Raw genomic sequence first — 16,773 nt, 5'->3', positions numbered from 1 at the left:
GCAGAGAATTTTTTTCGATTTTTTTTTTTAAAGGAAGAAGAGCGACAGCACAAAAAGAAGAAAAAATGCTAAAATAGTTGTGTCGTACTTGTTACAGGGAAGAACGCAAAGGCCGCAGCACTTCTCCATTCCGGTAAGATTTTTTTCGGCCTCTTTCATGTCGGCGTTAATCTGGTCCATGCCCTCCTCGATCCGGTCCAGCTGTTCTGTTTTGTTTTACAGGAATGTAACGTTAGTTGATGATAAGACGATTATCTCGCGGAGACTTGAAAGGGAAAGGGCAACCACACGCGAGAGAGATCGTTATCTCTAATTAGAAGCCATAGCGAATGCTCTACAAAAAAGCGAATTAAACTAAATTCGACTTGGAGGAGTGTCTGCGACACACCCTCTATTGGCGAAGAGTGTTCTACGTGATATAATCAAGCTTCTGTAAAATAAGAAAAGAAAAAACTTTAGCTCTTCGCGGTGTAGGCTTCGATTTTAAGCTTATTTTACATAAACGTCGATTTTTTGTCAATTCCATAATTATCGATCTGCTTATTAGATTAATATATTCATTTTCTTTAAATTTAGTTTCATTGTTTCGATCAATTTTTATCGCAATACTAATTTTCAGGATTTAATTTATATATCTTTCCATTAAAATAAATAATTAGATGGATATAAAAATATATTTATTTTAATGTAAAGATGATTACGAAACGAAAGCGGCCGCTAAGAGTTAAAGCTGTTGACACGTACAGCTTCAAGCAGCTCAGAACTTATGGAAATTTTTATTACGAACATAAACGATCTAATATGTAATCAAGCAGTCATCGGCTAAAGGGACAAACGAAAGTGTAGGTACATTGCCCAATCCTCTTTCGCTTTCTAATTTAATCTCCTCGCGATATAAGCGACGGTTCGCTAGAACCCTCACGCGAAGAAAAAGGGCGCCTTTTCTTAATCCTCGTCCTTCATCTCGTTTCCGCGGCAACGTTTCCGTATATATTCCGAATTACAAAATTCAAACGAGAAGTGAGAATTTCGCGTCTCTGGGAGGTGTCCTGCGTGAAAATTCAATAAGCATTTCCAAGTTCGATTGTTCTCTTAGATTTTTTATAGTTTTAGACGTTTATTCGCGAGAACGCAAGTGCCCTTTTCCTTCTTCATTCAAGCGATTCGATTTTGTATTTTAGCACACGGGAGATCAATCGAGCGGAGGTCGATGATATATTAGTCTAAATTAGAATCTATTATCTTCGATCAATGGTGGACGAATGAGTCATTCGTTTGGAAGTTCGGATAACAATATATCTACTAGATACATAAGTGGGCAATTACAAGAAAGGACAGATTAAAATAATCATGTAATTCTTTCATGTGAAATTTACTGTCGAAAATATAGTAACGTACAGAATCGATATTTTATTGAATCAAAGAATATTTTGTACACACATGAGAAAGAGAACATGCGAGAAGTTTTTATTGTCATAAAATCAAAGAAGATGACAAAATGTTTCTTCTTGTAATATATTATTTACAACATCAATCTTTTTTTTTCCCGTAGTCCAGTCAAATTAAACAAAAGAAAAGGCTTTTGCTCGGAAGTGAAGCGGTATCAATGAAACCTTTTTAGGGTTGTTGGGGAGATGTAGAAGAGCTTATTTCTGAGTTGTCGGGTTAATCGGACCGATGGGTTTTTAAGGGGGGAGAGGGGGAATGAAAAATTTTGTTTTTTTGCAATAACTCGGCGAATTTTGATCGTACATGATTTACTAACCTTTCATTTTGTAGCTCTTTTAAAGCCCTACAATTCATTTCCTGAAGACTCTAACTTAAAATCAATATTTGTCGAGTTCTAGCCGGTGAAAGTGGGAAAAAATATATTTTGTCGCGGTTTTTTGCGTTTATCTCGTTTCCATTAATAGATAGAAATGTGCCGCCACTGACAAAGTTGTAGGGCTTAAAAAGACCTACAAAACGAGGGGTCAGTCCTTCAGATTCGTTAAAAATTGAGCCCAGGGAAGCCTCTGGAAGTCGCGCGTTTAACGCGCGGCGCGCCGCCGCGATGACGATCGGCCATGCGACGGCGCGTGTCGAGTCGAGTGCGCTCGAGACTCGCTAGAACTCGACAAATATTGATTTTAAGTTAGGGTCTTCAGAAAATGAATTGTAGGGCTTTAAAAGAGCTACAAAATGAGGCTTTAGTAAATCATGTACGGTCAAAATTCGCCGAGTTATTGCAAAAAAACAAAATTTTTCATTCCCCCTCCCCGCCTTAAAAACCCATCGGTTCGATTAGCCCGACAACTCAGAAATAAGCTCTTCTACATCCCCCCAACAACCCTAAAAAGGTTTCATTGATACCGCTTCACTTCCGAGCAAAAGCCTTTTTTTTGTCTAATTTGATTGGACTAGGTAGGCAGCGTTGACTTCGCTTTACAACTTAAAGTACATTCTAAGTTGCAAAGCGAAATTATAAAGCACATGCATGGAGGGGTGCAAGGGGGCTTACATGCGTGAGCGCACGTGAACAGGAAGGCTTTTCTCCCCTGCACCCCCCCCCCATGCATGTACTTTATAATTTCGCTTTACAACTTAACATGTACTTTATCTTGTAAAGCGAGGTCCACGCTGCCTAGCGGCGAGGTGGGTGCGGAAGAGAGGAGGCCGAAAGCCCCCTCCCTCGCACCCCCCGTGTGTGTGTGTGTGTGTGTGTGTGCTTCCCACACATAATTATTCTGCACGATTGATTCATTTAAAATTGGCGCAGTTTTATATGCGCGTGCGACCACTGAGCATGCGCGTGTGGCCGCAGGGCATGGTCGTAGTCGCTATATCTCGTCGGTATGACAGGAATCATAACCTGATTCCTGTCAACTTTAACCGTTGATATCACGCTTCGCGGGGCAGAGCGACACTATTTCTGCCAGATTCATTCGTTTCGTGCAAAAACGCGTCGATCCAAGTTGAGCGAAATCGGTGAGGAGGCCACTATTCTTCAGATTTACCCAAAAGTAACGCTCGCGTAAACGTAGTATAAGTGTACTTTAAACTGCACTTTAACTCCGTATTTTATTTATTATATAAATTTTTAAGAGCCCCCAAAGTGGAAAATCTGGCTTTGTACCGGGTTGCGGCTAATCTTACTGATGAAAACGAGCATAAGTTTAATGAGATTCGTTAATTAATTTGGCTAAAATTTGGGAATAGTTATTTGTAGTTCACGGCTCACATACTACGTTTACGCGAGCGTTACTTCTGGTACTACGTTTACGCGAGCGTTACTTCTGTAGTAACTTATGATAATTCCTTCGCGTAAACGGGATTTTGTAGTAACTTACGATAATTTACTCCGCGTAAACAAGTGATATATCGTAAGTTACTACAGAAGTAACGCTCGCGTAAACGTAGTATTAGTTGCGTTCCAAAATTCACTCTTACTACGTTTACGCGAGATTCACTTCTGTAGTAAGTTACGATATATCAATCGTTTACGCGGAGTAAATTATCGCAAGTTACTACAAAATCCCGTTTACGCGAAGAAAAATCCCGTTTACGCAAAGGAATTATCGTAAGTTACTACAGAAGTAAAGCTTGCGTAAACGTAGTATCTGGGTAACTAAAATCTATAATTTACGTCACGTACACTATAGCATTTTAGTTAACTAAAATGCATTTTGGAACGCAGCCCTGTAGTAACTTACGATATATCACTTGTTTACGCGGAGTAAATTATCGCAAGTTACTACAAAATCCCGTTTACGCGAAGGAATTATCGTAAGTTACTACAGAAGTAAAGCTCGCGTAAACGTAGTAACAATCTTTAAGGTCTATCCAGACAAACTTGCATATATACTACGTTTACGCGAGCGTTACTTCTGTAGTAACTTATGATAATTCCTTTGCGTAAACGGGATTTTCTTTCGCGTAAACGGGATTTTGTAGTAACTTACGATAATTTACTCCGCGTAAACGGGTGAATATCGTAAGTTACTACAGAAGTAACGCTCGCGTAAACGTAGTAATAGGCATTCTGGACATAACATGGACATCCATAGGATATTGTGTGCTGTCTGGGCAGCTGCTCGCAATTGTTTACGAAGAATTCTTCCTTCCCGTGTTGCATTCGCGGCAAACGTTTATAAAAAATAATGGAATAAATTATTGGATCTTTTTGGGAAGCGGTATTTTTTTGGAAATCGGTTACAAAATTTTGCCAATTTTTTAGGAAATAATTGAGTGAATCTTAAAAAATTGTATACGACGGAATTGAACTTTAGTCGATAAAAAAGTAATACTTTTCAATTTATAGCATTTTAGAGAGGGGTGAGAGAGAAAGAGAGAGAGAGAAAGGGAGAGAGACTATTTGCGTGTCTTATTACATATGTCCTCCGGGGAGATATTTTAGAGACACGCATAAAGGAACATCGGAGCGATGTCAAAAAGCATGTCGATAATCATTCGGTTGTAACTAAACATCGTCTTACACAAAACCACGATTTTGATTGGCAGAATCCGAAAATTTTACATAAGGAAAGACATTTCAGAAAAAAACAGATTTCTGAAATGTTTTTCATTAAAAAGAACAAATGCACTGTCAACCTCCAGAAGAATACGGAGAATTTGTCCGCAATGTACGATCGAGTTATTGAGTCGGTATAACATGTAATAGAGTCTGATCTGTTTTTGTAGTATTTTGGAATATGTTTATGATTGTTGGTCATACGTCCTTACTTTCGGAACACACTTATTGTAATTTGTCATTGTGTATAATGCGTGTATCATTGTGACTTTGAATATGGCACGGAACGGAGCTGGTGGAGAAAATGGGTAAGTCTTTATTTTTAGATTTTACATTGCGACTCTCAGAAATTCATTATCTTATTCTTTTGACGCACTTAACATGTAAGTTTTCACGATTCACCTCCGATATGTCTCCCAATTTTATATTCGACATACTTATATTGATATATTCGTTTCTAGCGTAGCGTTTGCACGATGTGGCTTGAGCGCAGCGTCTTCCCAGATAACAATTCGTGCGGGGTCATATTACCTTCACGGCGTGATTAGCACACCGTGCATGCACGAACGCATCATGCTCGCTTCACGAAGTGATTTTGGCATACGTGCGCGTATAAAAGGTCGCACTATGCCATCACGTGTGATTACACGTGTGATGGTACAGTGATTACGCACACGTGATGGGATAGTGATTACACACACGTGATGGCATATTGTACACACACATGATGACATAGTGCGATCTTTTACGATTAATATATAATTGATGATGAATTATAATATTGATCGTAAAAGATCGCACTACATATAAAAATAATATTTAAATATCAGATAAAATGGCAAAAACGTTACAAATACGTATAAATTCGGGTACGTATGCCAAAATCACTTCGTGAAGCGAGCATGATGCGTTCGTGCATGCACGGTGTGATAATCACGCCTAAGCGACCCCGCATGCTTTCATTGTTCGCCCGCCAACGTGACTCGCTCGACGCTCGACAGCAGCGGCTGGATTGTCATTTGTCGTCCTTCGTGATCCGAATGTCCTCGCGGTAACATTTTGCGTGCTCCGCGTGTTCTGTATCCGAGTGCTTAAATAATAGTTCCCGTGTACCCATTTCTGCCTTCACGGGCCATCCACGCCTTCCTGGCTTATCCTCATCGAGCCTGCCTATCCGTCTGGCGGTGTGAATTTTAAAAATCTCGCGTGTCCGCGCGCGACCGGCCGGTCGATTATGGCTGCGATCCATTTGATATGTTACAAATGCTTCGAAGCGTTCTTTGTCTTCTTCTTTCTTCACTGAAAGAAAAGAGAAGAGAATTCCAAGCATTTATAGCATTAAATGGACTGCAGCCTATATATCTCAACGGGACGCTTCCGCTCGCGCGGTCTCACGCCTGTCCGCGCCTCGCCATTCGCCCCTCGTCGCCGTCGTAAGGAGGAGGATCGAGCTAATCGATCAACGCCAGTTGCGCGAGGTTAGTAAGATTATTTAAATATTTAAATATTTAATATAAATATTTATTTATATTAATATTTATATTTTTTTATATTTAAGCTGCACTAGTGCAGCTTAAATGTTACATGTCAATCTCAGGCACATCTTATCGTCGAATAAATTGCGTACATGAACCATCAAAAGTGACGGCAAAGGGTAGAAATCGGACGAGGGAACGTGGACGACGGTGCCGAGAAATCATCTTTCGGCCGTCGTTAACCACGTGCTGCCTGACATCCATTTCTCTGATCAACGGGGAACGAGGGGACCAAACAACAGCTCTCACCACGTGGCGCGCAGATGTGCCCCTGATGGGTCAGTATTACCAGTTGTGCGATTGTGCCTTTCATGCGCACGCGAGCATGCATATTAACCCTTAAACTACATGCCTTAAACCCTATAGGGTAAACTCGGGTAAGATGGCCAACCTATATGTTCTTTCAATCTAGCTCGTCATGAAACATCGAATGGACATAGGTGGCCATCTTTCCTGTATGGCCATCTAACCCGAGTTTACCCAAAAGGTTTTTTTGCTTTGAAGTCAGTCTGGTTAAATCAAGAAAATATGATAGAGGATATGCCGTACAAGTAAATAACATTTATTTGTACACTTTACTCGAATAATTTGTCAAATATTCTCAATAACATAAAGAATATTTTATATGCCCATACAGCACAGGGACATCCTGAGCTTATACTGAGGATATCGCAACAGTAAGTTCCGTATATCCTGGGGATTTACGAGATCCCGACTGCGATATACTATGGGAAATGCTGGGCAAGTTCCTATGTCCCGCATGATTTGATCAATAGTAAATCCTGAGGATATCTCGCAGTATGCGCAGAGGATGGGAACGGTCAAGGCTCAGTAGCTCATGTATACACGCATACATTTACGCATCATTGCGTGCGCGTGCTCATATGTGTTGGATTAGGTTAGGTACGTGTACATACACGCGGGAAAGAGGAATGCCTTATCACTCAAAGTTGCACAGAAAATTGGAGTATACTCGGTACGCGTGTTCCGGCCTTCTTTTACAATGCATAATATCGAGCATTACAAAAAGAGATGGAACACACACTAAATATGCTTCTATATGCGTGCAACTTCGTATGAGGCATTTCTGTCTCCTGTATATCTTTCAATAAAATTTCACGAGAATGTGTAATTTTATTCAAAAATACGTGTACCTAATCTAACCCAATAAAATTTCAAGTATCCATGAAATTTTATTTAAAGGTTAGATTAAAGGACTCTAAATATGCAATTAACAAATAGATTTATTTTATATATAAGAACGTTATATAAAAACATTTCTATCTTTAAATGTATTTCATTAGCCTTTATTGCTATATATTATCTTTGGTCCGGCTATTGCAGTAATGCACTGATCCCACTGATACAAATCTGGTATTTTTTCCTTTCAGGATCAATTTTCTTCATCTTGATTTTCTTCTCGGTTCTCTTCTCTGTTCTCTTCTTGGTTATCTTCTTGGTTATTGTTTATCTTTTGTCTGTTGAAACGCTCAGGAGCATGAGCTAACCATATTTTAATTGGCGCTGCAATTTGATCGTCGGAAACATCTGAATGTGATTTTCGAATCACACCTAAAAAATAAGATATTTGTATTACTTCTGTAAAATTTCTTGACAATTTCAAAGTAATATGGTTATAGTATTGTAACAAATGTTATACATATTTATAATATTACAAAAATATTGTATAAGTCATAAGTTACAGATTTAACAATAATAAAACAATGAAGATTGCTTTTAAATATTGAACTTACTCATAATAACTTTGCATATATGCAAAGTTGAAAAAATTTCTTTTTTTTTGGTTCCAAGCCAACTATATTTTGTAGCTAGTTCATTTGAAAATATGCGTCTCATTAATCGAATGCAAAAAGTTCTCATATTGCCACTCCTTGCGCGACACAATTGTTTAATCTAAAATAAATTCCAATTTGCATTAATATGTTGTAATTATATAAATAAGAAATATAACTGTAATACCACAATATTATTTTCTAACAGCTATTGTTAGTGTACATCCACGGTAATCGATTCTGTCCCTCAGACAATTTTCCAAACTGAGAAGTCACCATTATCTTTCTACATGCTTGTAGTTCATGATTAAAGTAACGACTAGAGCTTATTGCTCGTTACGTTAATCATGAACTGTAAGTATGTAAAAAAATAGCGACTTTTCAGTTTGGAAAATTGTCTGAGGGACAGAATCGATTACCGTGGGTGTACGATCTTCTAAAATAAAGAGACCGTTATCGATTTAGATTTTTCAGTAAAAAAATATTTATAAATATATATTTGTTACAGTAATATGAACGTTGACCTACCAGTTCATTTCGATAACCTTCATCATTTTGTAGCTTATCTTCTAAAGTATCCAATTCGGTTTGATTTTTCAATGGAAAATCTTTTGTCGTATCCATGTTTTCCTGTTTTTTGTCAATAATATCAATTGACAATTTATCTGCGATAAGCTTTACGCTTTTTTAAATCTTCTTTTTCGTTGTATACGATGCAATATTTTGATGCACTTTTTTCTTTATTGGCGTTATAATTGTTACGAGAATTTTTTTTTTGTTATGTCATACGATGCAACATTTTGATCGTTGTTCTCTTTATTGGCGTTATCTTCAACACCAATGTAGTTAATGTCTATAATACAAATATAAAATTATGTTATTGAAATATTTCTTTTCACTGTATTATTACAATTCACTAGCTGTGTTTCTATTAATACTTTTAATAGAAACACAGCAGTGAATTATAATGATATGTATTAATTCTCTTACCTTTTCGTGGCCTGCCCACTTTATTTTTCGACATACATTGTGTTATCTCGTGACAACGTTTTTTAGGAAAAGTTGGGAGCTCCGAAACAAAACTGTCATCAGATTCTTCTTCTTCGTCGTTACTCGAATCAATAGGTTTTGCGGCTCTAACTTTTCTTGATTTTTTCAAGAATTTTTCTTTTTCGGTGCCAGAGTTCAAATCAGATGTATCTTCGGCCTCTTTTAACTTCTTCATTGCTCTTACGTAAGAAACTGCAACAAAATAATATAATTAAAATAAAATTGTATTGTTAAACTATATTGTTAAGGAATAGCAACATATACAAAAATAATACATTCACTAAAGACATATAACGTCGCTTACCAAATGTCCCAAATATATTTTTTATAGAATGGCTCGCCCACGTTGATTCCGGATCTATCATCTGCTTGATTGCTTTATCATAACTCTTGTTATTTGTGAAATTAGGCCAAAGGGCACTTCGTAGATCTTGACTTAACCAATTTGTAGGGATAACTTGTAGACCATCCATAAACTCTACGACCGCATAACACGTCTTTTCGGTCATTCTGTGTCAATAAACATACAATTTATGTTTCCATATGAATTAATGGAAAAACTGCATATTTTTCATCTTCATAAGGTAATTTTACATATTTGTTTATAATGTTATGTAATGGCCACGATTTTAAATTGGACTGTGAGCACACGATATAAATACCAAGTAGCGACGAAGGACAAGGAATATTATACAGATCTTCTTTATCTAAGAATTCGTGACCTATGATCATTGGAATATTTCGTTCTGTACAAAAAGCAATATTTTGTACTGATACAATGGCACCACATGTTAAGCCACAACAATTATCCGCTAATGACCCAGCTTTTAATGTTATTCCCTTGTACTTAGATTGGTCTCTTTCGATTCATTTCTGTTAAAATATAATATGTACTTATACAATGAGTCAATATCAACACATAAATATCATAAATGCAGAAAATCATATTTTAAATACAAATATTTTACAGTTATTTAAAAAACGAAATTTTTAACTGTGAAATATTTGTATAATATTTGCAATGTCGGGATACTTACTTGGAGACTATTTGAAGAGTCACAAGGCCGGGATTAAACACCAAAGAATGTCTTTGGACGAATGACAGATGTCACGGAATCTGTGCTCCAACAAAATAAGAAATTAATTAATGCGTACTAATAATGTACATTAAAGGCTGCATTCACTGCCAAAATATAAAGGCCAAAATTTGCTGCCAATACTAAAATTCTATAACATACGTAACGTAAACTATACATTTTTAGTACTGACAATGATCTTCGGAACAACCAAAATTGTCGAGTTATATAGAAAATGCGGTAAAGCCTCTTTACGCAAACCGGTGATTTTCCGAGCACCCGACATATAGGTTACGTTCTGTCTCACAAATAATGCTCATTCAATCCAATCAATATTGGCTCTCGTTCCCCAGCAGGAACGTTATGGCCATACGAATAATGCGCATAATGCATTTTTTATTCTCGTAATAATCAGTGAACAATAATAAGGCCGGATATATGCCTTATGCGCATCATGCGTGACACGGAACGCATTTCATATTACAATTCCAATTGTCTAATTACTGAAATGTATATTATACGTACCACGAAACTTTTCACACTGGATTTCACAAACACACTGTTGCTACCGGTACGCAAACACACTGCTCTATGCAGGAATAGCGGATCATAGATCAAAAGTCAGCAGCATAACCAACAATGGCCAAGCAAGAAGAAACCGAAACAAAAAACATAGCAGATGGCGCTGAGATTATTGTAAACGCGATCAAGTAACATTATTTTAAAAAGATAAAATAATAAATTATTAATTATTAATTTATTATTAATAATTAAATTAATAATTAATTGTATTAATAAATTTTTTAATTGTATTTTATTACATTAATTATTAATTATTTTATATATTAATAAAGATAATATCGTAATCTTACAATAAAGATAATAAAACATATATATCTAATTGTTTATTTCGTAATTAAGATGCGTGGATAAAAGCGTATCAATCCTGTGCATACCCAGGTAGCATTAATTTCAAAAAGGTATCTATAAGTTGTCGTTTTAAGGTTGCCTTTATGATTTTACCATAAGATGACCAATGGATGCCTTTAAATCGATATCTCGTTTACTGTTATCCGAATGATGTCTTTTTTATGATATCTTAATGGAGAGGAAAACCTGTTATCCTAAAGTCACCATTTTACTTTATCCGATAGATGACTGTTTTAAGGCATCGAAATATCATCAATTTAATGTTATCCAAAAGTATCTTCATAAAAGTTGTCCAAAAGGTATCTATCGGTAGCGCTGTTTCTGCCTTCTGTTGTAGTCCAAAAGATGTTACCAGTTAGATATCATGTTGTAGTGGCATTATTGACGTCATTAAAACGATGTAGGAAAGTTATCATTTTTACGACGTCTTCTTGATTATGGAAATATCTAGAATAAGTCGAGATTTTATTGCGCCGCGCGTACGTATATGCGATATTTTATTCCATCACGAAAGAGACAAATTGATAAAAAGTGTGTAATTAATAACGTGTAAGTATATACTTTCGCTTTTTTTTATATTTTTAGTATATATATACATGCATATATCATAAAGCGTGACTATATAAAATACACGTGTACTTTTCAGGTTATACCGAGTTATACACGCAGTAATAAATAAAGTAAAGGGACGTACACTATTTTTATAATATTTTTCTCTACATCTGGAAAAAGTTGTGAGTATATACAGTAATACTTATCTATTCCGTGTTTTATTATATTTAATAGTTGAAGTTGAAGGGTTAATTGCGATAAATTATAGATTATGCCATTATGGGACCTCCGTTGAGACGGATGAAACCGTTCCTTAAGCTCTCACAACAACAGCAAAAGCGACGAATCCGCGCCCTTGTGCAAGCAGATCTCGCTTACCTGGCAAATGCAGCAAATAATGCTGCGTCTAGTCCTACTCGTCCTCCCTCATGCTCACCGCCAACAGCTCGTGCTTCTAATATTCCTGGTGACGTTTGTCATCAAATTGATGATTTCTTTGAACGCTTTGATGACGCAGAAGATCTCAATTTGCTAATTAATGAAAGACCGACACTGACTAATACAGATATCCAGTTAGAGAATCAGGCTCAATCGACTATCACTCGTCCCACTAGTATAACTAATCTTCAAGATTTTCTTGCTCATTGGGCAATCCAAAACAAAATACCTCAATCCGTTGTGAACGATCTTTTGAGAGGGTTAAAGAACTTTGGTCAACCTGGGCTTCCGTCTGATGCTAGGACATTATGTGACACGCCAAACAGAACTGATATATACAGGCTCTCGCTGGAGGCACTTATGTTCATTATGGCTTAGAGAGGGCACTGAAGGAACAGTTAAGAAAGTATAATGTATTGCTGCAGCGTAATTTTGACACGGAAATTTCTGTGATTCTCCAAATTAACATTAATATCGATATATTATTTTTCAGATGGTTGTAGACAGGAACGAAAGGATTTTGAGAATTGCATTCTACAAAAACTAAATGAGTTGCTAGAAGTAGGGCGAAGAAATGATAACCCAGTGGAGCGTATAGATCGTCATCATTATGCACTTCTCCCCCAGATGCCATTCACTGATATTAACGAATTACAAAGATTCGATCGTGATCTCAAAGACAATGGACAAATGCGAGATCAATTTGTACGTATACGAGTATTGTGAAACTGTGCTGATACATCCTTTCGTCAATATTTAATTAAGTTTCTTAAATTGTTGATATTTTCTAGATGAAAAAAATTCAAGACATCGGCGGAAAATCAGTTCAAAAAGCAGTGAAATATGCAATGGAAGTAGTTATGACGGATGATTTGACTCAACAAGTCGTTTGGACCCTTGGAGCTGAGAACAAACCAAAAATCTCCAAGTTCACGTTTCCATATGTCATAATTGGTATGTACATGGCATATAACACTTTTGTTAAGTTCTTCGCCGTAAAAAAGTTACCACGTCTCATAGTCTACTTTTTCAGATGTTGTACGTAACACATTTGAAGGGACAAAAATCAAAACTGTCGAAGACCGAATTGCCGAGTGGCTTCGCCGTGGGGGCGATCGAAAAAAAGCAGAAAATAAACGTCGTGAACGTCAAAATCTTCAACATCAGTGATATGGATTCAGCATTGTATTTGGTAGATATATATATATTCGAATTCATCTTTGCTCGTTGTTACATCAACGAAAAGTCGATAAATGGAAGTATGCTTCAAATCTTTGCTAATAAACAAGCTTTATCTCTGCCATAGGTACAACTCGTTCACACTACACGGCGATTTGATACTTGTAACTTTGTCGTAACTTCGTCAGCACGATAGTGTCCAATTAGCTAAGAATTAATCGTTTATTTCACGAATATAATAATAACGCGAGCTAACATTCGTAAAAATTGTCAGATTTTCTAATGAGTTATATAATTAATATAAATTTATGTTTATCGCAGATTTTATTAATAATAATAAATTATTATTAAGATTATATTGTTGGCGTATTAATGACGATACATTGATTAGTGATTAATAATAAATAAATTATAATTAATTAATACATTGATAGATATTAATAATATTAATGATTAATAGATATTAATAGATTCTATTAATGATTGTCACTGACGATTAACGGCATCACAAATTCTGTTTATTAATAGAGTGAATTAATACTTTAAGAAGAGTCCGATTATTGTCGTAGAATTGAAGGCGGCTTAATTTGGCCTGAGATAATGACATTTTACTCCGTAGCCCGTCCAGTTATACGAATGTTAGCGCCCACATCACGTAACACTGCTCATAGCGATAAGTTTACTCTAAATGTCCATGTTGCTCATTAGTTGAATAAAATGCGATACGATAATTTACCACGCGAAATAATATTAAGCTTCTAGATGTAAGGATGTTTAATAAGTAATATTTATCAAGTTCCAAATATATATATATATATATATATATATATATATAATATATATATAAATAATAGTGTGAAATATGGATTTATATTAATTGTATTATATACTATATGATAAAAGTTTATTGTTATCTGAAATATGGATGTACACAATGTAAAGTTAATTGTATTTTCTAAAATTATTTAGTACACAGGTTACAATCAACTGGTATATTTTATAATATAATATAAAGTTGATATAATATATATTATATTAATTATAATTATATCAACTTTATGTTATAAAATATACTAGTTGATTGTTAACTGTGTACTCATAATTTTAGATAATACAATTAACTTTATATTGTGTACATCCAGATTTCAGATAACAATAAACTTTTATCATTTATTGTTCACCTGTCCCTGTCCTATATATACCATAAATAAGATATCTTTTGGACATCATTTATTAGTGCCGTTTAGATGCCATTTCGTTAATCTTTTGGACATCTATAAGACATCTGTTGAATGACAGTCATTTCTGTACAGCATTTTGGTATAGCAATTCGGTAACTTTACGTTGACCTATTGGCAACTGATACAGGTTGACCATATGTTGCTAATTTGGTAAACGCTATAAGTTGCCTAAACAGTTAGCATATGGACATCGACAGTTAGCGTACGGATATCCATTACGTACCGTTTAAGTAATCATGAGACACAATTTTGTTGTCAAAGAGGAATCTTTTTAGCCAACTAAAAAGTCATCCTAGTCCTTTTTCGGTTAACTTTTAGATATCTTTTAGATATCATTTTGCTACCTGGGTATACGTATCAGTAGCACTTCCTGAGTCAATCCTGAGAATATACGAGCACGAATAAACACGTACGTATTAGTTTTATATCCTGCGTCAATCCTGTGCATATACGTACGCGGATATCCTGAAAAGCGATATTCTCAGGATGACCCTAGGCTGATACGGATGATCGTAGTATGATCAGTATCAAAATGGGATGATACTCAGGATATCGTGTGCTGTATGGGTGTCTACTGTCTACTATTTTGACACGCAAACAAATTATTTAAAAAGTACAAGTATATTTAAAAACACGATATTTATTCTTTTTTTTAAGGTTACTTACTTTTAAGGTTCTTTACGTGAATATATAGTGCAGCAATTATCGCGACACGATTCGTTTGAAGAAATCGCGGCCAACGCCGATTTAAGGGCTGTTAACCCCGCAATGGATGGGTGACGAAATGGGACGCGACTGGGTGAAGTTAAAGTCGAGTAGCGATGTCTCAGAGATCCGAAATGGAAAATCACAAGGGAAAGTGGATCGTCTACAACGACGTCTTGAGCTTCATGTGATAGCAGTCGGGCGTTCAGTGCAGCCAACAGTTAAAATCGAGCGGTGTTTCCACGTCTTCTTGTGTTATTTGCTCGATATTTATATTTTTTATTCTCGTATTTAGCGTATTATTTTTATTTTAGAATAATATTTTATACTATTGCGTGATATTTTTGATCATATTTAACCGTTACTTTCTGTCTTTATCCACATTATACATGTGTATGATTTTTATTTCTAGCAGTTAGATTCAGGGAAGATTCCCAGGCAAAAGTTTTGAGCCTCTATTAAGAATATTTACAAATACGCTGTTAATAATCATAAAAACTTGTTAAAATCACTTAAATCAGTAACATTAATGTCCTTGTTATGATATTAAATAGTAGTAAGCCGTTAAAGTATGCATACAACCGATATATGTATATTGGATTTCTCAGATTACTGTACTTTTGGCTGGGAAGGTATAGGTATTAATACATCCTTTAAGGCTGATTTATAGAGGCCGTAACTGTTGATTTAAGCCGAAATTTTTAAGAAATTGACCAATCACGGTCGATTGTTCTTCTCACATTCGACTGTAATTGGTCAATTTCTTAAAGATTACGGCTTAAATCAACGGTTACGGCCTCTATAAATCAGCCTTTAATCTTCCTAAGGCTGAAATCCCATGGTGCGGAATGGAAGTGCGGAATAGAGAATGCGTCATAGACACAGCCAATCAGAGCTATGCCGCGTCAACGCATTCTGCAAATGTCTCCCGCCCTGTGCACATGGTGCGTCATAGACGAGCAATGACGCATCCGGAATGAAAATAATTGATATAATAAACATTTTATTAAAATAATTCAAACGTTTTTATAAAAAATAATCTTTGTAATAGCAATAATAATTATTAATATAACATTAAATAAAATTTTATATTGAATATAAAAAAGTTAAAAACAATATTTTTAAATTTTTGAACTGCATTGACGCATTTTTGATCATTTTTCTGCACCATGTGAACAGTACGGTCAAAGACTTGCGGAATGCGGAATGCGTGATACAACCTCGGCACAGTACTGTTGGTCTCAATCATACACGCTATACAGTATTGTTGACGTTTTTGGCTAAAACTGTTGTGTGTGAATACGGAAACCAAAATAATGATGGTTGAAGAGTCTATTAAAGTTTTAATGAATGAGAACTCTAAGGTTATGGCTCTATGACGCAAATCTTTAACGCAACTGCGCCACGAACGCATGCAGGAAAAATCATATCACTGCGGCATAGCTCTGATTGGCTGTGTCTATGACGCATTCTCTATTCCGCACTTGCATTCCGCACCATGGGATTTCAGCCTAAGTGCGCAGGTAGACTGGTCACTCAGTGTTTGGGAGTGCTAATGGAACCTCTCTAGCGGACTTCCGGTTTCGCCATCGTGGCGTGCGCACGGTGGCGAGTTATCTCCCGCCTAAAATTGTGAGTGATTATAATTTGCGGATAGTTGAGTCATTTTTGTGCGCCCTGTGTGAGCACAGGCGCGTCCGCTGTCTGCCGGGAGTCTTTTTGTGTGGGGCTACTGTTCGGTCCATTGCGTGTGAGGAATATTTC

At 36.1% G+C, this 16,773-nt stretch overlaps 3 protein-coding genes and 1 long non-coding RNA gene across 8 annotated transcripts in view; 2 read left to right on the top strand and 2 right to left on the bottom strand.

Annotated features, from left to right (window-relative positions):
• Positions 1-15,300, bottom strand: part of LOC143894346 (synaptosomal-associated protein 25-like) — a 51,417-nt gene extending 36,117 nt beyond the window's left edge. Inside the window, exons 1-2 of one of the 5 annotated variants that reach the window (XR_013256081.1) lie at positions 14,971-15,300; positions 89-206 (exon numbers count right to left, since the gene is read on the bottom strand). Coding sequence is in view for 2 of the 5 variants with exons in the window: in XM_077400540.1 (XP_077256666.1) it covers positions 89-180 (92 nt within the window). In the remaining 3 variants the exon portion in view is untranslated. The remainder of the gene's footprint in view (positions 1-88; positions 207-14,970) is intronic. The other 4 variants (XR_013256080.1, XR_013256079.1, XM_077400540.1 and 1 more) reach the window with 4 other exon arrangements.
• On the top strand, positions 193-7,575 carry LOC143894349 (uncharacterized). The gene is made up of 5 exons (XR_013256082.1): positions 193-5,379; positions 5,864-5,988; positions 6,069-6,596; positions 6,683-6,722; positions 7,437-7,575. It is a non-coding gene; the product is annotated as an uncharacterized LOC143894349 (long non-coding RNA).
• Positions 7,272-10,889, bottom strand: LOC143894350 (uncharacterized). Its single transcript, XM_077400546.1, has 9 exons — positions 10,490-10,889; positions 9,926-10,005; positions 9,551-9,761; positions 9,193-9,398; positions 8,829-9,080; positions 8,628-8,691; positions 8,367-8,523; positions 7,800-7,959; positions 7,272-7,617 (listed from the first exon to the last, which is right to left on the bottom strand). The coding sequence occupies exons 4-9, from the start codon at positions 9,395-9,397 to the stop codon at positions 7,439-7,441; spliced, it is 1,017 nt and encodes a 338-aa protein (XP_077256672.1). The 5' UTR covers position 9,398; positions 9,551-9,761; positions 9,926-10,005; positions 10,490-10,889; the 3' UTR covers positions 7,272-7,438.
• LOC143894345 (uncharacterized) lies at positions 10,996-13,798 on the top strand. The gene is made up of 7 exons (XM_077400539.1): positions 10,996-11,443; positions 11,541-11,628; positions 11,715-11,912; positions 12,378-12,589; positions 12,676-12,838; positions 12,918-13,076; positions 13,191-13,798. Exons 3-6 carry the CDS (start codon positions 11,726-11,728, stop codon positions 13,052-13,054), a joined length of 699 nt encoding a protein of 232 aa, XP_077256665.1. The 5' UTR covers positions 10,996-11,443; positions 11,541-11,628; positions 11,715-11,725; the 3' UTR covers positions 13,055-13,076; positions 13,191-13,798.
• Positions 15,301-16,773: the final 1,473 nt, after the last annotated feature.

The sequence above is a fragment of the Temnothorax americanus genome, unplaced genomic scaffold (genome assembly GCF_048541705.1).
Source record: "Temnothorax americanus isolate GAGA-0224 unplaced genomic scaffold, ASM4854170v1 Scaffold137, whole genome shotgun sequence".
NCBI classification, from domain to species: domain Eukaryota; kingdom Metazoa; phylum Arthropoda; class Insecta; order Hymenoptera; family Formicidae; genus Temnothorax; species Temnothorax americanus.
Note: the sequence above shows the minus strand (reverse complement) of the source record. Positions and strands in the feature narration are given on the sequence as shown.